Below are 25,495 nucleotides of genomic sequence, written 5' to 3'. Positions count from 1 at the left end.
TAGCACAGTAACAGATTGAGCAAGGGATTCAAAGGAAATGGGTAAAACGCAATTCCTCTCTCTATACATGCCTTATCAGATGTTGAAATATAGAACAGGAAGTTACAGATATCTAAGAGCAGCATTGCCTTGAAGCTTCCTCTATCTCTTCAGACCAGCACATGGTTAATGGCCGCCTCCTCCAGACCTCTATTAAGAGTTCTATCTGCTCTGATGGACTCAGCACCAAAAAGAGCCCTTCCTCCTTGCTTCCAGTTTTATCTTCTCCCTTTCTCCTACCACTGCCTCAGTCAGGCTAGGTCAAGGAAGTTCTTCCTGACATCTCCAGAAATTTCTTCCTGAAGACTTTCTACCCTTAATTCCTCCAAGTCTCTGTTCCCTGCTTGGAAGGGGGAGAGCCTGACCACCCCATTGTCTAGGCCTTTTAGCAATTGTATGGAGGTGGACTGAGGTAAGTCAGGAAAGCAATTGAACAGGCTCCACTCCCCGCCTGTTCTCTGCCCAGAGAGGGGAAAGCTTCTAAAATTCAGAATGAAGGTTTTGCTCAATTCAAACCTTCAAAAAAATATTTCTTCACAGTCTTCACTCCAAGTTGTTCACTGACAGAACCACAAACAGATTCAGGTGGGTGGCTGTGTTGGTCTGAAGCAACAGAACAAAGTTTGAGTCATGCACACACATGAAAGTTTATACCCAGAATTAAATTTTGTTCTGCACCACAAACAGTATCAACCAGCCTACCCTCTTTTCAGTGCAGCTACCAACAAACCTGACATGTCAATTTGATTGTATTATTTATTTAGACATTTATGCACTGCTTCTCTCTCCAAAGGCCCAAAGCACTTACAGGATTGTTCTTCCCTTCTCTATTTTATCCTCACAGCAACCTTGACAGATAGCTTGGGCTGAGAGTGTGTGACTGGCCCAAGGTTACCCAGTAAGCTTTCATGGTTGAGTGGAGATTTGGACCTGGGTTTTCCAGATCCTCGTGTGACACTCTAACCACCACACCAGTCTTACACACACATAGCCCAAGCAATATTTCTCTGGGCCCACTATAAACTTGAATATAATACAGCCCCTGCCCCAGCTTTCCTACACATTCCCATAACTCCCATCTCACCTGTACAGCCTCATGAAGCATGTAAGAAAACTTTCTACTTTATCAATAAAATGGCACAGAGAAACTGTCTATAATGTAATGGACTTTTAGCCTGCACCAGTCACCCAGGTCCTAAAGTACAGGGTAACAGTTCTCTCCCTTACCCATCCCCCAGAATCCTAAGCTCCACTCACACCCAGCTGATCACCTGAATCTTTTTCCTCTTCAGATGACAAGTTTGCAACAACATCACTTGGAGATGGAAGTAGCTCATAAAGCGCACCTTGTATGTTATAGGAACCCCGTGGTGCAGAGTGGTAAACTGCAGTACTGCAGTCCAAGCTCTGCTCACAACCTTAGCTCTATCCCAGTGGAAGCTGGGATCAAGTAGCCAGCTCAAGGTTGACTCAGCCTTCCATCCTTCCAAGGTCGGTAAAATGAGTACCCAGCTTGCTGGGGGGAAAGTATAGCTTGCTGTGGGGGAAGTGGGGAGGCAATGGCAAACCACCCCATAAAAAGTCTGCCAAGAAAACGTGATGTGATGTCACCCCAGACTGGTGCAATTCAAACTATGAACAGTATCCACAAGGGTTCCTCTTCAAAACCACTTGATTCAGGGATTGTGTATCTTTCCTATGTCGCCCTCATCTCAGCAGCCCTTCCTCTCTTCTATCAGGGTTGACAAGGACTGCTGAAGGAGCATAAGAAAGCTCTGCAACCATTACTGCCTTCTGCTGATGGATCACTGGATCCAACCCCAATGACATTCTTTCTTTTTTACACAAATCTCTGGTGTCACTAACACAAATCTCTGGTGTCTCATGTTCTTTTAAGAACATGAGAAGAACCCTGCTGGATCAGACCAGGAGTCCCTCTTGTCCAGCACTGTGTTTCACACAGTGGCCAACCAGTTGCCCTGGAGGGAAAAAAACAGGGCACAGAGGCCAAGGCCTTACCTAGATATTGCTTCCAACCACCGGGTTTCATAGCTTCACTGCTTCTTAATATGGAGGTTCCCTTTACTCACCACATGGGAAGTAAGCCTAACACTTCTGTAACAGTGAGCTGCCTCCTCACAGGTCTGCTGTCTCTACCAAACCCACTGGGTAGAGGAGAAATGGGAGGGGCAACTACAACCACTGGGTAGGGGTCTGGGAAGTTGACAGAGTTTTCTTGAGCTAAAACTTCAAGAGCAGGTTCCTCAGCCAAGAACTCAGAGTCCAGGGGCTCTGGGTCTGGGCCTAGATAGGTGCTGCTGGGCATCCCCAGATACCCCCGCTCTTCCCCCCTGAGTCATCACTACCCCCTCCTGTTCATCCTCTGAGGAGTCTGAGTCTGGCCCAGGAGCAGTCAACAACAGCCTCAGAGCTAGTCTGGAAGACATAAGGCCAGAACAATGAATCATACAGGGACACAACAAGAAGCCTCATCTTTGGAAGGTGTAAGGACTGCACAATGAGGTATACAGAGATACAACAAGAAGCGAGTGTGTGCTTTTGACTTCCCACTAATTAATTTCCTTCCAGGCCACAACTTGGGAACTGCTGTTGTAGGCGAGTCTATTTTGATTGGGCTGGTGCAGAAGTCCTTGCTGGATCGGGCCCTGCAAGAGCAACTACACACTCCCAAACTGCTCACACTCCAGCACACAAACACACACACAGTATCCTTTGTCACATGGTGTCAGGGATGAGAATCTGCCCTGTCCAGCCTGCAGTCAGTCCTGCTCTCTGCTCAAGGAGCTATCCAGAGAGTTTGGTGCTGACTGAGCAACAGAAACCCCCAGAGAAGCATCACTGCAGACGGCCCAGATGAGAGACACTCTTGGTCACAGTCTACATATCCCAAAACAGGCTTATTCCTTGTCTGTTCTACAGGACACACATTCTGTCAGGTTGCTTACTGAGAGGGGGGAATGTATCAATGCCCTGCCCTACACATTTTGCAACTAGGGCAACCAAATTCAGCTCCCTGTGGGAGGCGGGGAGATAATGCCCATTCACAATAAAGGATTCACAGGGAACCAGTATTTGGGTCATGGATGCATCATGGAAGAATCCACACATCAGTTATCAGGAACATTAAGAGTTGCCCTGACCTGGATGGCCCAGAGTGGCCCAATCTTGTGAGGTCTTGGAAGCTAAGCAGGGTCAGTCCTGGTTAGCACTTGGTTGGCATGCAGAGACAGCCAATGGCAAATTACCTTTGCTCATCTCATTCCTTAAAAACCCTACAGCAGGGGTGTCAAACATGCAGTTTGGGGGCTGAATCAGGCCCCCGAAGGACTTCTATCAGGCCCCCGAGCAACTGGCTGTCATCTGCTCCCTCCTCCCTATGTCTTGCTTCATTCTGTATAACAGCTTGCTTTGCAAGGCTTGCTCAATTGCACAAGAGCTACAGAGCAAAGCCTCTATTTTCTCCATTGGCTGAGGCTCCTCTTTTGGGGAGGAAGGGGGGAAGAAAAGCTTGCTTTGCCAGGCTCTCTCAATTGCACAGCAGAGCTACTGAGCCAAACCTCTCTTCCTTCTATTGGTTGAGGCTCCCCTCCCCCTCCCCAGTTCCCTGGGGAAGGAAGGAAAAAGTCAGAGCTTCCTTTGCCCAGTTCCCTGGATCCCATGAGAGAAATACAAAGAAAACATCCTTAAGACCAATGAGTGCTAACGTTTTAAGCATGTTTTAATTTAAAAAATATATATATTTGTGTTTGTGTTATTTATAAAAATTTATCTCTCTGCTACCTAATCTTAAATAGGTACACACATGACCTGGCCTGACATGGCTCGGCCCAACCCAACATAGCCCGGCCCAACAAGGTCTCATTTATGTCAGATCTGGCCCTCATAACAAATGAGTTTGACACCCCTAAGCTACATGTTTGCCATAAATCAGCGGCAACTTAACAGCACTTCCCACTATATTTTCATTAATGCAAATGGGAATGTCTTATACTGGCTCTTTGTTGATCTCCTCCACGGAACACTGACGTGGTTTGACTCTTATTATAAAAGGCGTCTCGCCTCTGTTCTAATGGCATCCTTTCCCAACAAGATTCTCATAAGTCTCCTGAGAGGTGTAGTATAGCGTTTGGCTAGAATGTCAGACTAGAACTAGAGGTTTAAATCCCCACTCTGCCACGGAAACCAGCTAGGGGACTTTGAGCCAGCCTGCATGTCTCTCCCTCTCTGTGTCTCTGCCTTGCTTTCTTCACAGGCTTGCTGTGAAGACAAACAGAGAGAGAAGCATGTAAGCCACACAAGAGCTCCATGGAGCAAGATTAGAATAAAAATGCAGCAGCAGAAGAAGCAGCAAAAGAAGAAGCAGAGGAAGAAGACGAAACTGGATTTATACCCCACCCTTTACTTGGCGTCTCAGAGCAGCTTACAATCTCCTTTCCCTTTCCCTCTCCACAACAGACACCCTGTGAGGTAGGTGTCCAGAACAGGTCCAACAGCTCTCACAGAGTTATGACTGACCCAAGGTCACTCCAGCAGTTGCATGCAAAGAAGTGGGGAATCAAACTCGGTTCTCCCAGATAAGAGTCTGCGCACTCAACCACTACACCAAACTGGCTCTCCCACTGCATCAGATAGAACCACCCTCCCCATGGTATGTGGCACAATGGCTACTGTTCTCAAGAAGACAAAACCTTTGTGTGAAACCCCATTTTAAAAGCCCAGCCAGCAACTGAGAATATAGCCAGGAATGTGTATGAAGCTGGGATCAGACAGTTCCAGTCCATCACCGATTGGAAAAAGTGAGGAATTCCAAAAGTCAGGGAGTCCGTGGGTGAAGTCATCAAGACTGGAACACAAACAGGAGCACCAGACAGCCTGAGAGGGCTAACACAAAGGAAGTCAGAGTACCCTGACCTATGAAGAGAAACAAGAAGAAGATAGGATCAGCCACTGAAGATCCCCTAAGGTTAACTCAGCACACCTAAAGAGAACAACTATGCTCTCACATTTGGAAAAGGTGTGTGGAGTCGGCCTCTGCCACCACCGGTCTTTCCAGTCGGCTACTTTGGGACAAAGGGAAAGGAAAGTGACCACTTGGCCCTCACACAAAGAGCAAAACCCATCTTGGAAGCAGATGCTCCTTAAAGAGATGGCTTGCTTTCTTTTAAATGACAGAGGAGCCATGTGTATATTTGGAGAAGGGGATTCAGATTGGGCTGAAGCATACGGAGGAAGGAACACTTTTTTCAAGGGTGCAAAAGCTTGCTGCACTCCACATCGACTGCGGGGTGACATGATAGAGGTTTACAAGATAATGCATGGGATGGAGAAAGTAGAGAAAGAAGTACTTTTCTCTCTTTCTCACAATACAAGAACTCATGGGCATTCAATGAAATTGCTGAGCAGACGGGTTAAAACGGATAAAAGGAAGTACTTCTTTACCCAAAGGGTGATTAACATGTGGAAATCACTGCCACGGGAGGTGGTGGTGGCCACAAGCATAGCCACCTTCAAGAGGTGTTTAGATAAAAATATGGAGCAGAGGTCCATCAGTGGCTATCAGCCACAGTGTGTGTGTGTGTGTGTGTGTGTATATATGTATATATATATATATATATATATATTTGCCACTGTGTGACACAGAGTGTTGGACTAAGTGGGCCATTGGCCTGTTCTAACATGGCTTCTCTTATGTTCTTATGTTCCAAAGCTCCTGTTTGCCCCATGGGGGGGGCACAGCTTGTGTCAACTGAACATTTCCAGAGAGATTGGATTCTGCTTGCAGAAAGAATGGATTTTGCTTGCTTCTTGCCTCCCCACCCCCCTGCCAGGACTACAAATGCCTGTAAGTAAAAGTACAGCACAGGGTGGGGAGCATCTTGAACTGTACCCAGAGAGGAGTGCAGAAGCAAGAAAGACACATTCCACAGGGAAACGTTGGCTTGTCAGTGGAAAGGCTCTGGAAAATCCAAGCCCATACAAGTACCCACATGGTGCCTGTATATGTCCCCACAAGCAGGAGAGCCGTTTTCCCCAGAACAATGGCCCTGATCCAAATCACACACTCCCTTGTTGCTATAAGACCTGAGAATGCCCCTCCAAGACAGCCATTTGCAGCTGGCCAGCAGAGTCCTACCATCCTAAGGGCTGTTGCTAGATTCTCTGTGAAACACAAAGAAGGCAGCTTCCAAGAGAAGCCTTTATAACATACTCTACATGCATTTGAAAGACATTCACAACTTGCAGCTGGTACAAAATGCTCTTGACTGGGACTGGTTGTGGGGAACACAACAGCTCTGAAACATTTTGCATCAGTTGCCTGCATACTTCTGGGCACTGTTCAAGGCGCTTTTTAACCTTTGCACCCCTAAATGACCCGAGACCAGGATATCGGAAAGAATGCTTCCTTCCACATATTCCCTTGTGTGCTCATGGCGCCCTCACTCATAGAAGAACAGATAAGGGCAGTGACATTTTCAGCTTTCCTAGAAATGGCAACCTCTCTTTTGGAAATCTCTCCCCCAAGGAGTTGCATTTGCCAATTTGCTGACAAGTTCTGGTGGACTCCGAGAGTTACTATTTTAGATCCACTTCCTTCTAAAAAGTCTAATTTAAACTGAAGGGTGTTTTTAGTTTGCACTGTTCTTGTTGGGGAGGAGTGGAAAATATCTAGACTACAGAAGGGAAGGGAAGAGAGAGCAAAGATGACAACACTCAGTTGTTCTCTTGTACTTCTGTAGATAGGAAGAAGAAGATTTTGGATTTATATCCTGCACTATACATTGAATCTCAGAGCGGTCACAATCTCCTCTACCTCCCCCCCACACACAACAAACACCCTGTGAGGTAGGTGGGGCTGAGAGTGCTTTTACAGCAGCTGCCCTTTCAAGGACAGCTTCTAGGAAAGCTATGACTGACCCAAGGCCATCTCAGCAGGTGCAAGTGGAGAAGTGGGGAATCAAACCCGGTTCTCCCATATAAGAGTCCGCGCACTTAACCACTACACCAAACAAAACTATGTCATATTAAAACAATAAACTCCTTAAAAATTAAGATCCTATAACAAATAATGGGAGGAAATTGGCACACTACTAGTTAATGTTGAAGGTTTTTTAAGAAACAAAATATGGCATTGTTCTACTATTACACCATCGTGTCATTGAGTCCATAAGTAATTGTGCAACAAGACTTGCTCAAAATAACTTACCTCTAAAAATAAATGCATTAGCTAAAAACAAGAACCCAGAAAAACGCTGGAACCCATGAAGCTTATTCTGAGTACAATCCTCAGAACACTTTCCTGAAAGTAAACTCAAGGGAACAGACCTGAGCAAGGCTCTAATAAGACCTGTTCAGAATTGCTCTCTTCAGGGCTTTTTTTTTAAAGAAAAAGCCCAGCAGGAACTCATTTGCATATTAGGTCACACCCCCTGACACCAAGCCAGCCGGAACTGCATTCCTGCTCAAAAAAAAGCTCTGTGTGTTCCAAACCAGGGAACAGCTCCTGAAATGAATTATGCTCTTGCATCTACTTTGCAGCAAAAAGTGCCAACAAACCACCTAAAAAGCACCCACCAACCATCTCTCAGGAATACTTTGAGTTTCTGTGCTCAATCTGTGGTTGGATTGCATGACCTCTATGGTCCCTTCTCTTGGCCATCCATGTCAGTCTTGTCTACTCTGGCTGGGAGTAGCTAATCCAGGTTTCTGGCAGAGGTCTTTCACATCATCCAGTTTTGCTTTGTTTTTCAACTGGGCCATTTACACTCCATTCCAAGTAGGTTATCCTCGCCAAATTGTCTTCATTTTGAAATGAACATACCATTCAGGCATTGTAAAACTGGTACAATTTTTTTAAAAAAAAAATGCATTCCAGCAACTATGTAATAAATGCAAAACCTCGAAAAGCATTCTCAATGGTAAAAACAACCGTCATGTCTACACTAAAAAACATACAGTGACTGAATGGTCCTTCCCAGATAACTAGAAATTGTATCCCTGTAAGGAAGAAAAATACCTGGATTCTCCACCCCTTCAATAAGCCTCAGTTACTAGGTTTCTTTGGGGTAGAGGCCAGAACAACTAAAATGCCACAGAACTCATACACATTTGTAGAGCCTGCGTGGTGTATCAGACTAGGAACTGGGAAGCTTGCTGAGAAGAAGCAGGAGAAGAGAAGTTTTTATACCCCACTTTTCTTGATCTTAACTGATAGCTGGCTTGGGACAGCATGAAGCTGCCCCCAAAAGAGCCAGCTGGAAATCGAGCGCACAGGAGTATCCCAATGGTGCTTGGAAAAAGGGCAGGCCGTGGGCTCCCAGGGAATGTCTGGAATGCTCATGGGCCCCATCCGTGGCTCCCTCTCTTCCAAAGGCGCCCCAGTAAAAAGGCACCTCTTTCAAAGTGGTGCCTTTTCGAGCTGGCTTCCAGCAACTCAGGGCGACTTGGGGGTAGGACAGGAGGCAGATGTGTGCATGTGGATGCGCTTTTTTGGTCCGCCTGCCTTCCATCCCTGGGGTGGCTTTAAACACCCATCAGTTATCACCCAAAGAGTCCCAATGTAAAGCAGTTTACAATCACCTTTCCTTCCTCTCCCTACAACAGGCATCTTGTGAGGTAGGTGGGGCTGAGGGCATTCTGAGAGAACTGTGAATGGTCCAAGCTCACCCAGCTGGCTTCATGTGGAGGAGGAGGGGGGGAATCAAACCCAGTTCCCCAGATTAGATGCTGCCACTCTTAACCACTACCCCACGCAGGTTGTAATCCTCAGCCAGTCATACGCTTTCTGCCTAAGCTACCTCACAGGGTTGTTGTGAAGATAAAAAAAACAGGAGGAGAAAACACTATAAGTCACTTTGGGGGCCCACTGGAGAGAAAGGTGAGGTCTACATGAAATAAATATGGATAGGGCCTTGATCAAAGCTATATGCTAGTGGCTTATGCGTGGACTGCCTCTTCCATACTTGGTAGTTAATATATATATGTCATCTACCCAGTCAGACCTATCTAGGACAGTACTGCCTTCTCTGAACCACAGCAGTTCTCCGGGGTCTCAGGTTAAAAGATTTTTCACAACACCTACTCATTTATCCATTTAGCTGGAGGTGCTGGGGTTGATACTGGGATCTTTGGCATGCAAAGCACATCCTTTACCATTGAGCCACACTCCTCCCTTTAAAAAAGGACAGAAGATCAAAGAATTACTGCATACATCAGTGGGTAGGAGACCCACATGAAGTTGCCTTGAGTCCTCAGAAACAGGAGATAAGCTGCTTTGAGACTCCTTAAGGTAGAGAAAAGTGAGGTATAAAAACCAACTGAAAACAAGGATGCACTCCCTAGCTGATTCCTGAGTACATGGATTCCAACGTCTAATTGAACTGAATTGGACTATTAGGTCAAAGAGTTCCCTTCTTTCTTGAGCCTATGGAATATTAGAAACTAGTGGTGGGTGCCACCACCCCCACCACAAGGCTGCACTAAGGGCCATGACCAATCACAAAATCTCAGACGGTTCCAAGTCAAGTATACTCCCATGGCAGAGGCAACTGTCGTTTAGTGGGTACTCCCTGGAACTACCAAGATGATGCCTCCAAGGCTCTTCTGAAGCCAGGATGTTTGCTTTTGGGCAGAAGTAGGAGCCAGGAAACACAACAGCAGTGATGTCCATGGATGCTCTGGGTATTATTAGGGTTTTATTAGTAGATAGATCAGGGTGTCAAACATGCAGCCCAGGGGCCAAATCAGGCCCCCAGATGGCTCCTATCAGGCCCCTAAGCAACTGGCTGTCATCTGTTTCCTTCTCCCTCCCTTTTGCTTCCTTCTGTATCACAGCTTGCTTTGCAAGGCTTGCTGAATCGCACAGGAGCTACAGAGCAAAGCCTCTATTTTCTCCATTGGCTGAGGCTCCTCTCTCGGGGAGGAAAAGCTTGCTTTGCCAGGCTCTCTCAATTGTACAGCAGAGCTACTGAGCCAAGCCTCTCTTCCTTCTATTAGCTGAGACTCCTCTCCCTCCTGGTCCCCTGGGGAAGGAAGGAAAGAGCCAGAGCTTCCATTGCCCAGTTCCTTGGATCCCATGATAGAGATACAAAGAAAGCACCTTTAAGATCAATGAGTGCTAATGTTTTAAGCATGTTCTAAGGGTTTTTTTATTGCATTTGTCTGTGTCCTTTATAAAGTTTATATCTCTGCTACCTAATCTTAAATAGGCAGACACAAGGCCCAGTCCAACATGGCCTGGCTCAACAAGGTCTCATTTATGTCAGAAGTGGCCCTCATAACAAATGAGTTCGATGGTGATATTTCCTTTCTTGGAGAAAGACTGCTTTAACATAATGAAAAAAGCAATTTTTTACAGAATTCACAGATTTGCAAGAATAGTTTTGAGCGTAAACAACTCTGAGCCTTTATTTCACTTTTCATTTCTAAAATAATTTTTGAAGTACAACATGAACAACCGATGGATATCCCTTACACTTCCTGGCAAAGTCCTGAGTTTTGAGATAATGACCTGAAATCCCCTCCCAAGCAGCTTTATTTGCTGGTCATCTGCCTGAGGCTGAGGAAAAACAGAAGGCTCGCTTGCAGACAAGTTCAATAAGTTGCTGCAAATGGTTCCTGAGTAGTAGCTTGCCAAGGGGCTTTTGCGCCAGCTGTTTCCCCACATGTCTGTCTCAACAGTTACTAAGAAGGACTAGACCATGGCTGCCTATCTTCAGCAGAGGCCTTGGTATGACCAGGGTCCCCAGGAGCGCTCTCTGTGATAGCAGTCCTCCATCTTGGTGAGCTTCGGCTTTCTAATAATGGGGACTAGGCACCACCACAAAATGACTGCCAGGGAGGCTGGAGCCCAGTACAAAATGGCTGCCATGAGATACCAGGGCCAATAAAAAATGTTCAGATATTGCAAGCCAAACATCCTCCTATGATGGAGGCAGTTGTTTTTGAATGGTGCTTCCTGTCCGATTGGATTGGAACAATCCCCATCTTTTTTGAGCCTGTGGAATTTTGCAAAGGCCTTTGAGAGCCACTGGCTGCAGGTAGACATAAGAACATAAGAGAAGCCATGTTGGATCAGGCCAATGGCCCATCTAGTCCAACACTCTGTGTCACACAGTGGCCAAAAAAAATTTATATATATATATATATACACACACACACTGTGGCTAATAGCCACTGATGGACCTCTGCTCCATATTTTTATCTAAACCCCTCTTGAAGGTGGCCATGCTTGTGGCCGCCATCACCTCCTGTGGCAGTGAATTCCACATGTTAATCACCCTTTGGGTGAAGAAGTACTTCCTTTTATCCGTTTTAACCAATACTGACCTTGATAGACCAGGGGTATGACTTGGCAGCAGGGCTCTTTTTTTTTGTAGCAGGAACTTCTTTTGCATATTAGACCACACACGAATAATATATTTGTTTCAGACTATTCCTATTGTGAAGGATAACAAACAATCTGATAAATGGCAAAGAAAAATCTCAGAATTTGTGTGGGCAGGGAAGAAACCAAGGATTAAAATGAAAATTTTGACAGATGCAAAAGAGAGAGGTGGATTTCAACTACCAAATTTAAAATTATATCAGGAAGTAGTTTATTTAGTGTGGATAAAAAAATGGATAACGCTGTTAAACAAAAAACTCTTAGTGCTGGAAGGTCACGGAAATAAATTTGGCTGGCACGCATATTTGATTATGGAAAAAAGAAGATGGATGGTTTTTTCTCTCACCATTATATAAGAAATAATTTGCTAAATACGTGGATGAAATAAAAGAAATATGGAGATGAGAGAAGACCATTATGGATAGTGCCAGCTGAAGTAATAAAAATAACGGCTGAAATAGGTGAAGAAAAATGGTTGTCATATAATCAACTATTAAAAATACAAAGTAGCAAAATAGAATTGAAAACTGCTGAAGAGTAGAACCATAAATATGATTGGTTTCAAATGCAACAAATAAAGAGCTTGGTGGAGAATGACATTAAAACTGAAGGAATAAGAAAAGAACAAACAGAAATGGAAAAAGTTCTGCTTGGAGACAATGATAAATTAATTTCAAAAGTATATAAATTACTTCTACAATGGTCTACAGAAGATGAGGTAGTGAAATCTCAAATGATTAAATGGGCAATTAATGTAAACAAAGAAATACAGATGGAAACTTGGGCCTATTTGTGGAAGAACTCTATGAAAGTTTCAACATGTCAGAGTATTAAAGAAAACTGTTTTAAGATGATGTATAGATGGTATATGACTCCTAAAAAGCTGTCAAAGATGAATAATAAGATGCCGGACGGGTGGAAATGTAAAAAGCATGAAGGTTCTTTCTACCATATGTGGTGGACTTGTGAAAGAGCTAAAATGTTTTGGCAGATGATTCAGCAAGAGATTTCTAAGATCTTGGGATATGAATTCAACAAAGTTGCAGAGACTTTTCTGTTGGGATTACAAATGGAAAAATTTCCAAAAGAAGATAGAACTTTAATCTGGTACTTGCTCTCAGCTGCTAGGACATTTTATGCGCAGTTGTGGAAGTAAGAAAAAAATACCAGAGAAATGGGATTGGATTGTAAAAGTTATGACATGGAGTGAAATGGATAAGTCAACAAGAACTTTAAGAGACTATGATTTAGAAGTATTTAAGATGGAGTGGAAGAAGTTCAGAAGATATGTAGAAAAAGAATGGAAAATAAAAGGACATTGGACAATTTTTGATAATGGTTAAGTATAAGTGGGAGGAGGATATGAATTTTGGTTCTTAGTAATTAAATGTACCTTTAATATTAATATTTTAAGTTTAGTACATGGGCGGGGGTCAAGAAACGGGGGGAGGGGTGGGTAGAAAGTAATATATGGGATAGAGAAAAAAAGTAGTTATTAATGATATAAGAAATTGAATATATTGCCATATGTTACTAATAAAATTGTTTGGACACATATTAGGCCACACATCCCTGATGTAGCCAATCCTCCAAGAGCTTACAGGGCTCTTAGTACAGGGCTTACTGTAAGCTCCAGGAGGATTGGCTATATATATATATATATATATATATATATATATATATATATATATATATATATTCTATGATTTGTATCCTGCCCTTCCCATAAAAATGGCTATATCAGGTGTGTGTGGCCTAATATGCAAAGGAGTTCCTGCTACAAAAAAAGCCCTGCTTGGCATAAAGCAGCTTCCTACACTCATGTGCATTCAGGACTTGGACTATGTGACCCTCAGGTCTTTCCTCCCTAGAGCATCACTGCTGCATTTGATTGCAGCATTAGGAATGACAGCATTAATTCTGATGTCTCAAACACCGGCTGGGGGAAATCACTAACAAAGGAGTAATAAAAACAGAAGGTTAAAAAACCTCTCAATAAAATCTGAGTAATTTTCCCATCACCTCACATGGTGCCCCCCCACCCCAGCAAGGAGGGTTTCATGGATTAGTAGTAGAGCATATCTGCTTGACATGCAGAAGGTCCCAGGTTCAATCCCTGGCATTGCCAGTTAAAAAAAGATCAGGTAATAGATGGGAAAGACCTCTACCTAGCACTGCCAGTCTGAGTAAATCCTGATTTGGATGGACTGATGGTCTGATTCACTATCAGGCAGCTTCATGTGTGTTCACATTCCTGTAATTTAGGGGTGTCGAACTCATAAGAGAACATAAGAGAAGCCATGTTGGATCAGGCCAATGGCCCATCCAGTCCAACACTCTGTGTCACACAGTGGTCAAAAAAACCCAGGTGCCATCAGGAGGTCCATCAGTCGGGCCAGGACACTAGAAGCCCTCCTACTGTTGCCCCCCCCCCAAGCACCAAGAATACAGAGCATCACTCATTTGTTATGAGGGTCAGATCTGACATAAATGAGACCTTGTTGGGCTGGGCCATGTCAGGCCATGCCATGTGTGTACTTATTTAAGATTATAAATTTTAAGATTATAAAAAAAAATTATACAGACAAACACAAATATATATATTTGTATATATATAAAAGCTTAAAACCTTTACACTCATTGGTCTTAGAGGTGCTTTCTTTGTATTTCTCCCATGGGATCCAGGGAACTGGCCAAAGGAAGCTCTGGATCTTTCCTTCCTTCCCCAGGGGACTGGGAGGGGGAGGAGCCTCAGCTAATAGGAGGAAGAGAGGCTTGGCTCAGTTGCTCTGCTACGCGATTGAGAGAGCCCAGAAAAACAAGCTGTTTCCCCCTTCCTCCCCAAGGGAGGAGCCTCAGCCAATGGAGAAAACAGAGGTTTTGCTCTGTAGCTCCTGTTCACTTGAGCAAGCCTTGCAAAGCAAACTGTTATGCAGAAGGAAGCAAGAAATAGGGAGGAGGAAGCAGATGACTGCCAGTTGCTCGGGGGCCTGATAGGAGTCCTCCAGGGGCTTGATTCAGCCCCCAGACTGCATGTTTGACACCCCTGCATTAGTTGTAAGGGGAAATGAGAAGGGAGTTCCACAGAAAAAAAGACACCAAGGAGCTCATGTGTAATGGGCAAATCTTTTGACGCACAAAGGCAAAGGCAGCTCACCAGTCATCTACAGGGACCCAAGGAGAGCTAACCAAATCTTCAGTTTTAGGTTGGATTGCAAAATGCAGAGGGTGCTGGCCCATGGCTGGTGGGATGCCCTGGGCTAAATGGATTTTGTTACACTAGCAATGCAGCAGAAAGAACAGTTTTGTGGAGATCCTTTCCAGCACCCCAGAAGCTGTACACTGCTGCACAGACAGACACAGGTTCAAAAAGCAAAAGATGGTGCCTTGCACATTTTTCATTATTCTGTTGTTCAGGATTCAGGCAAAGAAGATGCCTTTGTGCTAATTATGCTAGCAAAGCCTTGCCTGGTTAACTTTTGCCTACTACAAGGGTGCCACCCAGTGGTTGCTAGACCAGCATTTTCAGTTATTGCTTCTCTTCCAGGTGTGTCCACTTTACAAAACACCAGCCAGAGTTTCGACATGCCATCACAACTGGGCCTGTGATCCAAAAACCATGGAACTGTTCAAAGAGGAGAACAGGATGAACTGTAATTCCACAGGATCTAGGCATAGTACCCAGGATGAAATGCAAGCACAATGCAATGACACGACACAAATTATCTAGCAAAATCATCCTGAGCATTGCACTGTCTTATGCTAACATGTCGATGACAACTTGACTCCCTTGGAAAGCCCAAACCAGATTACAAGTCGCAAGTGAAGCAAAAAGTTACTGGAGAGAGAGAAAGAACAGGCAGAGAAAGGGTTAAAGAACCTTAAGCCCCCACCACCAGCTCTCCACTTCCAATTCCCTCCACCAGTAGCAACTTCTCCTGGGAATGGGCTCTTAGGCCAGGGGTGGCCAGTGGTAGCTCTCCAGATGTTCTTTTGCCTACAACTTTTTGCGACTGTTGTAAGCTGCCCTGAGTCCGCTTGCGGAGAGGGCGGGATAAAAATCTAATGTAAATAAATAAATAAACTCCCATCAGCCCCAGCCAACATGGCCATGGCTGAGACTGATGAGAGTTGTAGGCAAAAAACATCTGGAGAGCTACCACTGGCCACCCCTGTCTTAGGTTATCATTATACACTTCTGTGATTGGGTATTTAGGGCAGAACTCCCAGCTGGTATAGAAGAGACTGCAGTTAGATGTGCGAAGTTAGCCATTACCCTGCTGTTTCATCTTCAAGCACTCCAGATGTGAATCTGCAGTGCTGAGCTGTAAACTGGGAAGAGAAATATACTGAGAACGCATGGAGGAAAAGCCCTGCCTGTGGTGTAGCTACATAATTCAGCTTCCAGAGAATTATCTTTTTAATTATAAAGAAGTTTCTAGTCCTCATTGAAGCTCCTGCTTCATGGAATGTAAGTTGGGGGAGCCCTTTGCTGGAGCTCTTTAAAAAGCACAGCAAGGCTTACTTGATTGCCAGGGGTTTTGATGGGTTATGATTGAACACAAAGAATCTTTCAGGGGTGGGTAGATATCTGGGAGGTAGATATCTGGGAGGGGGGGTTAAATTTTATTTGGTTTCAACTTGTACTGTTTTAATTATGGCTTATAAGCCACCTTAAGTCAAGATGAAAAAGAGGGTATAATGTTTTAATGTATGTGTATACACACACTTAGGCCTACAAAGGTATTGTTGGAAGGGTTGTGGGTAATGTTTTCTGAAACATCAAAATGTCAGAGTAGGTAAATAAGAGTCCCAGCGATGGGGAGCACAATGTCAGTGCCTGGCCCTGCTTCAAACCCCAGGTTGATCAAAATAAAAATAAATTATACAAAAACAAGAAAATGACGGAAGTATGCAGAGCTGTTCAACTTGCATAATTTATTCAGGCTGCAGCATTTTCTTGGCACAGAATCTACACTGCCTGGGTGTAGAATTATATCCATACACATAGAAGACCCATGACAATTTGCAGGGGGCATTTTCCCCACACCTACCATTTCCTCTTTCTCTTCCCTGAAAGTCCCTACAGCTTCTTCCCTTTCCTGCTTCTTTTTCCTCTTCCCTCCCACCAGCCAGCCTTTTCTTTCTAACCCCCCCCCCCCCCGCCGTCCCCAGTTTCAGTTTCCCTCCTTCTCTATCACTGGCAACCTCTCCCTGGAAAAAGTCTGGCGAAGATGCACTTTGTTGGTATCTGGCCCAGGTCCAATTACATGGTGCAGAATTGTGATGGGCATCTCAGTTCTCCCTGTACTTTTCCCCCATGCTATTTCCTTTCTCCCTACACCTGGTAGCCCACACATCCTCACCCTTCCCTGCTTCCTTCTTTCAACCAACCTCCTTTCTCCTGCCTCCATCTTTAGCTATATTTATTAACCACATTCACACCCCATCTATCCTCCACAATGGGGTTATAAAGCAGCTTACTTCATTCTCTTCCATTTATTTTCACATCAACTCTGTTCTGTAGGCTAGGCTGAGAGTTGTGACTGGCCCAAGTTCAGATTCATGGAGAAGAGGTCCATCAACAGCTAATAGCCACAGCACCTGAAGGGAGCCTCCATATACAGAGGCAACAGACCTCTGAATACCAGTGCTGGAAGGCAGCTGCAGAGGACAACCTTGGTCACTGTGCCCAGTTTGTTGGGCCCTTCAAAGCAACTGGCTGGCTGCTGAGTTAAACAACATACTGGACTAGGTGGTCAATCGGGCATGCTCCTCTTATGTTCTTAAGCTATCTTGGTTTATTAATGTTTTTTTATGGTTATTAGATTTATATCCCATCCTCCCCGCCGAAGCAGGCTCAGGGCGGCTACATGGGGATTGTACGAAGAAGGCATCACTAATTTTCCAGGTCCTTCAGAATTGATTTAACATTTGGTAGTGATCAGACAAGGTCCAAAGCATTTATGTATATATTCACGTTCTGATCTCTTGAGATTTACCAAGGCAGACTTTGAATCCAGGGACCGGACATTTGTTCATACAACTGGCACCGCCACACGACTCCATGCAGGTCACTCATCCACTGGTGGCCCTAAGGCCCCACCTATGACCACACAGGAGCTTGGATCCACTGGGGCATTTCCCCACATCTAATGATTTCTACCTGCAGAGCACAACTCCCCCAGCCTGACCCTTCTGCAGGCCAAAAATACCCTCAAAAAACAGCATTTCAGGGCACATTTTGGGTTGTGGTAACTGGGTGTGTGTGTAAACCCTTCTGTTCACAGAAATGCTCCATGGAGCCAAGCCAGGGACTGCTGACAGTCTCGGGGAGGGGGCTTGTTCCACTGTCTGCAGGCTAATAGTCTGCATTTCAGAAGATGGGGAAGGCTGTTCAGGCTGGATATATAAAAGGATACCACTGGGGCCAGTTCACACAGAATCCCAAAGTGCCAAATAGGATGGCACAGGCCCGTAGCTACAGCGGGGTCCGATAGGGGCCAGGTCCATTCTTTCAAAACCTCCCCTTCCAACTTTATGACCCCTCCACTGGAGGGCCCCCAATCTGTTCCCTTTGCTCATCACCACCCTGAACATGTAGCATTGCTGCTGGTCTCTTTGCAAATTAAGTACCACCATTATTTTTAAAAAAACTATAAGATCACTTCCAAGGAAACTAGCAGACAAATATTTCTCACACTTCTGACAGGCGAGACAAATCCCATCCCCATTAAAATCAGAGGTGCATTTCACTTGAAAACAGACAGAGAACCCTTCGCCCTTGCATATCTGTATGAGTCACTGTTCTGGGCATGCCTCCTTATAGGACAGACGCAAGTCCAAAGCCATGACTCATGCAGCAATGTGACAGGCAGTATCCTCCGAGGAAGGGTGATTCTGTTGTTCATCTAGATCAGGAGTGGTTGAATAATTTGGGAACTATTAGGAAAACACCTTACTTAGAGGGGGCACATAAGAAAGGGGTAGAGGGAGCGAAGCTGCTGTAACTGCCCAGGAGAAGGGGGCTTACCTTGTAGAACTCAAGGCAGGTTACAGTGCCGGGAGCCTAGAACTGCCAAACCAGGTGGCCCCCAGTCCCCCCCCCAAACAACCAAGCCTGCTGTGGGCCCCACCAAACATGAAATACTGGCTATGGCCCTGGGATGGCGAGCTACAGAATCTCACATGAGGCTCCTTCCCCACACACAGAAACTTGCTAGGAACTGGGACATGGATTTAGCAAGTTTTCCAGAGCAAGACATGCAACTCTGAAAACCAGTCTGATCCTTTGAAAGGAATGAAAGGCTATCAAAACAGTAGAGAAGAGTTTGTTTTAGGAGCTTCTGAACAGCGCTATGTGTTTTGAATCTAGGTAACTATATCCCTGTCTCTTCAATCTACATGCAGAACACTTCTTAAAACAAGCTAGATTAGATTCAGGCTGTGATCACACAAACTTACCGTAAATAATGCACTTTCAATACACCCGCAAAGCACTTTCCAACTGGATTTTGCCAGTTCATACAGTAAAATCCAGTTGGAAAGTACATTGAAAGTGGATTGAAAATGCATTATTTAGTGCGTGTGATCACAACCTCAGATGAAGGTGGAGTGAAAACTGGCAGAAGGAACATTTGAGAGATGCAGATGGCACCACATTACTGACAGAAAACAGTGAAGACCTGGTGAACGTTAGAGTAGAAAGTGCCAAAGCAGATTTGCAGCAAAACTGCAGCAAAAGACAAAAGTAATGACAACTGGGAAATTACACAACTTTAACGTTGGTGGTGAAAAAACTGAAACTGTTTGAGATTTTCTGTTCCTTGGATCCATTATCAGCCAAAAGGGAGACCTCAACTACAAAATCAGAAGGAGATGAAGACTGGGGACTCTAGCCATGAAGCAGCTAGACAAGATCTTTAAGTGGAAAGGTGTACTGCCCATGACCAAGATCAATTTAATTCATGCCATAGTATTCCCCATTACTATGTATGGGTAAGAAAGTCGGACAATGAAGAAAGCTGACCAGAAGAAAGCTGATTCATTTGAAACGTGGTGTCGGAGGTTTTACAGCTACCATGGACCACTGAAAAGACAAATCAGTGCCTTTTAGATCAAATCAAGCCGGAACTCTCCCCAGAAGCTGAAATGACTAAACTGAGACTGATCATACTTTGGGCACATTATGAGAAGGCAAGACTCAACATAAAAGGCAACAACACAAGGAAGAATTTAAGGCAACAGGAAAAGAGGAAGACCCAATGGACTCATGGATGGACTGAGCCACAGTCCTCAGCACGGGTGGCCAAACTGCGGCTTAGGAGCCACATGTGATTCTTTCGCACATATTGTTGTGGCTCTCAAAGCCCCCACTGCCCATTGGCTGGCTTAGAGAAGGCATTTGTCTCTTTAAAGCACTGGCTCATGTGGCTTGGCGAATGCATTTAAAGTTAACATTCTCTCTTTCCCTCCCCCTCTATTTTCCTTCCTTTCTTCCCTCAAACATCTGATGTTCATGTCTTGCGGCTCTCAAACATCTGACATTTATTCTTCTCACATTAAGGAAGCTTGGCCACCCCTGGTCCTCAGTTTGCAAGATGTGAGCAAAATTAACAACAGGATAATGTTTTGGAGGTCAGAAACACTTCACACGCAATGGATATGGAATCTAATATTGAGGACAATATTCAGTACCGGGAGTGGGGCGCTTTCTTTTTTTTAAAAATGCACATTTCTAACTCTTATAGATTATGCTCTTAGCATGCAATCCTAAACAGCATTGATCCAGTTTAAGAGCATAGATTTCAGTGAGCTTTTATTGGATCAGTTTTGCATATGACTGCCTTGCTTGAAACCTGCAGGCTCGTTTTGGAGAGAGACCCTGGGTACTAAAACCATACGTGCAAATGACTTCATTGTGCTACTTAGTTCCGGGATTCTCTTGTGGCTCTAGAGATAGCAGGAAAAGCATCTGGCTGGATTAAAAAATGGGCGCACATAGACCAATGTACTCCATGCACCAGTGTGGTCTTGAATTAAAGAGTACTAGACTAGGATCTGGAGGAGATCCAGGTTCAAAACCTTACTCTTTTATGCAGCTTGCTGGTGAACTCGGGCCAGTCACCCTCTCTTATCCTAACCTACCTAATTGGGTTGGTGTGAGGATAAAAACAGAGGGGAGCATGCTGCACACAACACTGAGCTGCTTGTGGGAAAGGCAGGATAAAAGTAGAACACATAAATAAAGAATGTCCTGCAGAATTGAAGTGCTATCATATTTTAGGAGTTAATATTTTAAAAGCAAGGCGTTAGAGCACCAAACATCACTCCTAGGCTAGGACAGGTGTTCTTGGTGACAGGTAGACTGATCCCACTGATGTCAATCTTATTTTGAGATTCATTTCTAAGCAGATTTGGGACACATTTTCCTTGCAGTCCAGAATCACACTCTAGTTCTGTGCCATTCTGAGATTTGTCTCTTTTTTCTTTTCCCTTCCACCATGACCTGTCTACAGTAACCCAAAGCTCTAAAGCAAGCACAAAGCATTTGGTAAGAGATGCCAGCATTCCAAGATCTATCATTCTGAACTGTGCTGCGCGAGAACTGGTTCCCAAGACTGATTGGTCCTCGTAGCCAAAATCAGTTTTCGACCACAACCTGAATTATCCCGAGCTCTCTATGGCTGTACACACAACAATCTAAGTACGGTATTTGACATGATGTATTCTTACTCAATATTCCATAGGATTTCCTAAATAGGTTACTTAAACTTCATTTATTGTACCTCTTTCCTATTGCCAGTGATGTTACAAAAAGTAATACACAAAGGATGTTTTGCTGTGCACCTATATACCTGGGAGAAACCCCACTGAATTCCTGACCTTGATGAACCAGGCTAGCCCAGTTGCGTCAGATCTTGAAAGCTAAGCAGGGTTGGCCCCGGTCATTATTTGGATGGGAGACCACCAAGGAAGTCTAAGGTCACAACACAAGGCCAGGCAACAGCCAAACACCTCTGAACGTAACCTACCAGAGTTTCACACTCTTCCTACCACCAAACCCCACATGGCATAACAAGAACTTTTCAGTAGACGCACATATGCCTGTACATAATATATTTGGGGGGGAGGGGTGTTAAGGCCGGGGGGGGGGAGAGGACAGAGAGCACTGTGCTACCCTCAACAGAGTTTTTCCAGTCTCAGTCCACAGAATTTAATTAGCATAGATAAGAGTAGCTCTGCTAGGGCTGCCAATCCCCAGGTGGGGGCAGGGGATCACCTGGTTTGGGGGCCCTCCACCAGCTTCAGAGTCATCAGAAAGCGGGGGGGGGGGCAGAGGGAAATGTCTGCTGGGCAGTCCGATCCCCATAGGATATAATGGAGAATTGATCTGTGGGTACCTGGAGCTCTGGAGGGGCTGTGTTTTGAAATAGAGGCACTATTTGCAGATCAATTCTTGCAGATTATTTGCAGCATAGCATCCAGTGCCTCTCCCCAAAATACCTCCCAAGTTTCAAAAAGATTTGACCACGGGGTCCAATTCTATGAGGCCTAAAAGAAGGTGTCCCTATCCTTCATTATTTCCAATGGAGGGAAGGCATTTCAAATAACCGCGGTCCCTTTAAATGTGGTGGCCAGAACTGCCTTTGGAGTTCAATTACGCTTGTCATAACCTTGCTCCTGGCTCCACCCCAAAGTCCCCAGATATTTCTTGAATTGGACTTGGCAGCCCTAAACTCTGCACAGGCTTGTATTGTAAGGACACACAAGGAAGGCGACGGCGAATAAAAAGGACTCCCTTCCCTCCCCTTCACAGGCCCTAAAGGCAATCCTTCTCTGCCTGTTCTCGAGAGAAACGGAGGGAGGATTTCCCCCACGTCGAAAATCCACCACGAAGTTTTCCAGTGGTCTACTTCCCCCCACCTCGGCCCCTTTCGTGCCGATGGCCAACGGGTCCGCCCCCTTGAAAGCCACTGCCGCCCCCCCCCCCCCAGATCCGTTTACCTGCGACGATGGCCGGGTTGCTCTGGCCTCCCTCGGGTTTCACCCAAGCCTCGATGGTGAATTCCCCGCGGGGCAGCTCGGCGACGACTCCCGGGCGCAAGAGCAGCTGCTCCCTCCCGCCAGAGAAGTAGAGGGCGGCCACGGAGCCGAACGCAGTCCCCGGCGCTTGGGCGTACAGGCCGGCCCTGGCGCGCTGGCGCAGCGGGAAGGCGTTGCTCTCTTCCCACGTGTCCTCCACGCTGCCGCTGCTGGCGCCATCCGAGCGCCGAGTGCGCCTAGGCCGCAAGGGCCTGGGACCCCGGGCCGCGCCCACCGCCGGACTGGGGTAGCTGGCGTAGGGGTGGTGCGGGGGCGCGGCCGCCGATCGCGCCTTGCGGAGCCAGCAGCGCTCGCCGCCGAGGGAGCCCGACGCCCGGGACTGTCTCTGTCTCTTCCACGACGCCTCGGAGTCGGAGGCCCCCAGCAGGCACAAGGCCACCACCAGCAGAGCGGCGGCCAGCGGCGCCACGCCCGGGCGGGCCATCCTCCGGCGCGCAACTGCTTCGGAGCGCCTCCTCTCGGATCCCTCGACGGCCCCTTTCACATGGATCGCTCCCCGACTCCTGGGTCGCCCTCGGCCGCTTTACGTTAGACGGCGCGCCCACACCTTCTGCCCAGCACGCCTAGGAGCGATGACCCGCCTGGGCATCTTCTTGCCGGCGAGGTTCTTCGATGGGCGCCCTTTTCCCAGCGCAAGATTATGCAACCACACTTGGGCCAACTGGGGGCATCATCGACGCCGCTCCTCTTTCATGGTCCGTTCTGGATCTCTCTGCCTCTCGGCGCAAACGCCTCCTCTCCCTTTCCCAAGAGCCGCTTTTGGAGCTCAAGGGCGGCTTAGCGCCCGGCGCTCAGCCTCCTTCCTCCGCCCTTCCTTGGCCTCCGTATGCTCCACTGGAGGTGCCTCCAAGTTCCTTGCAGGTGATGCGCGGCCCGTGGCGGGGTTTTCCCTTCGCGCCCGGTGGAGTCCTAAGGAGAAAGAGCAGCGAAGGCGGTCAGGCAGAGGGGCATGGGTCTGGAGAGCCTTTCGCTCTCCCTCTCGGCTTTATTGGAGGAGGACTGATGCTGATGAGGCCCGATCTCATAAATTCTGAGCATCACTCCGCCGCCCGGCCCCCGCCCCCGCCCTCCAGCCGCGCTTTCTCCTCCCCGTGCGCTTCGGGGGAGGTGGCAGACGTGGTTGCGCGGCCCGATCCCCACCCACGCTTCGGTGGAAGTCAGGGACCAGACTCATCGTGTAGGGCATACTTCCGTGTTGCAATCCTTGGCGTGTTGCTGCCCAGTCCATCCCCGGGGGGGCGGGGGACCTGGTTTCCCAGTATCGCTGCTTTACCGCTGCCCAAGATCGCCCTGCCGAGTCGCAGCCTTAACTGCTTAGAAGGAGAAAGCCCTACGGTATTCGCGGGAACGTCCAAACCCATCTCAGTCGGGCTACCTAATCTGGAAGGGGAGCGGAAATCAGGATGGGCTTTCCCCGTGGAAATGGGTCGGGATTCGGATCTGGCAAAGTCCGGCCATCGAGATCCACCCCCCCCCCCCCCCCGTGTTAAGAAGCCACCTCTTTCAGCTGGAACGCGGCTTCCCAAGAAAGCCTGTTGGCGTCTTAACACCGTATCAGTGGCGCTAAGGTGTCCTGGATGGAAAGGAATCTCACGGCGCTCGACAGAGAGCATCCTTAAACGGCGCCCCTTGGCGCAGGTGCAGCCCCGTCGTGTTTACTGGGGAATCAGCTTTCCTAGCGCTTACTCCCGATTCCGGCTCCATAGGAACAGCAACTTTTATTTGGAAGAGAAACCCCGCTTCCAAATAAAGGTCGAGGTGTACAACTCGAAGGGAAGGGTCCTTTGAATCAGCTCCTGGGAAAGGATGTGGTTCCAGACCCCTTGCAATGAATGGGAGCTTTTGGCGTTGGCGGAGGGCGGGGGAGTGGGCCAGACGGCTGCAAGGGGAGAAGGGCAGGCTATAGTGCTCTGAGAGCTTGCTCGCCGTAGAGCAAAGCCCGCTCAAATTCTGCAGGCATCTTTTAAAAAAACAACAAAAACTTGGGAGCAGGTCGGTGAAACTTTCATGTTTCCTCCCTTGCTGGCTTCGCCTTGGCAAATCCCCACTTTAGCGCGGGTGGGATGGAGTTGGGGGGTTTTTTTGGGGGGGGAGCGGTTGCACCCCCACCACGGCTTCACTATTGTTGCCGCCGCTGCTGCTGCTGCTTCCGGACCGGTCTCGGGCGTTTGATCGTGATCAAGCGCTGGACCCTCTTAAAAGGTCGGCTCGCCGAAGATGGCAGGGGGCGAAGCGGAGGGGGGGGTGTGCCAAGCGCAGGTGGGAGGCGGGAGAGAGAGAATCGGAGCGGCGGCGGCTGCTGCTGTAGCTGCTGCTGGAGGCGGCTTCGAGAGCAGCCGCCGGAGAGCTGCAATTGACATGGCTCGTACCATCCTCGAGACAGGGGCGGGGACGAGGAGCCAGACGCGCCAAAACAACCCGCCGCCGCGCGCGGAAGGGGCCAAGCCAGGCGAGAGACGCGGGAGGACGGAGCCCCCGAGCGGTGCAACTGCAAAAGCCCGTGTGCTGAAACCAGTGATCCCGAGACTGCCACTTATACGGTTGCCAGCCTCCAGGTGGGGCATGGAGAGCTCCCGCTGTTGCAAGGGGCTTCCAAACTAAAGAGATCAGTTCCTCCCCTGCTTTGGAGGGCTGGACTCCATGGCGTTGTACTGTGCTGAGGTCCCTCTCCAAGCCCCGCCTTCTTCGGGCTCTGTCTCCAAAATCTCCAGGTATTCCCCATCCCAGAGCTGGCAGCCCTCTCTGGAAGGGTGGCTTTAGGTTCTAGTTCAGCAGCCGAAGAGAGGTGCATTGGGTCGTATTTCCCTTGCACGCTACTCACTGCCCACTTTCCCTATATTTAGAGCTGCTTGCCATTCCATACTTTTGTCTGATTAAGTGTGCTTCTTCTAGCACAGGGAAGCTTACATTCTGAATAAAACTTTGTTGGTCTTGAAGGTGTAAATT

General features: G+C 47.0%; 1 protein-coding gene across 2 annotated transcripts in view; it reads right to left on the bottom strand.

The window, feature by feature from the left end:
- The window catches only part of PAPPA2 (pappalysin 2), a 159,617-nt gene extending 136,577 nt beyond the window's left edge, over positions 1-23,040 (bottom strand). For both annotated transcript variants that reach the window (XM_060232479.1, XM_060232480.1), the window contains exon 1: positions 22,451-23,040. In XM_060232479.1, coding sequence (XP_060088462.1) covers positions 22,451-22,973 — 523 coding nt within the window. In that variant the 5' untranslated portion in view covers positions 22,974-23,040. The remainder of the gene's footprint in view (positions 1-22,450) is intronic.
- Between the last annotated feature and the right edge of the window lie 2,455 nt (positions 23,041-25,495).

This window comes from Heteronotia binoei, chromosome 2 (assembly GCF_032191835.1).
Source record: "Heteronotia binoei isolate CCM8104 ecotype False Entrance Well chromosome 2, APGP_CSIRO_Hbin_v1, whole genome shotgun sequence".
NCBI classification, from domain to species: Eukaryota; Metazoa; Chordata; class Lepidosauria; order Squamata; family Gekkonidae; genus Heteronotia; species Heteronotia binoei.
This window is presented reverse-complemented; position numbering and strand designations above follow the sequence as displayed.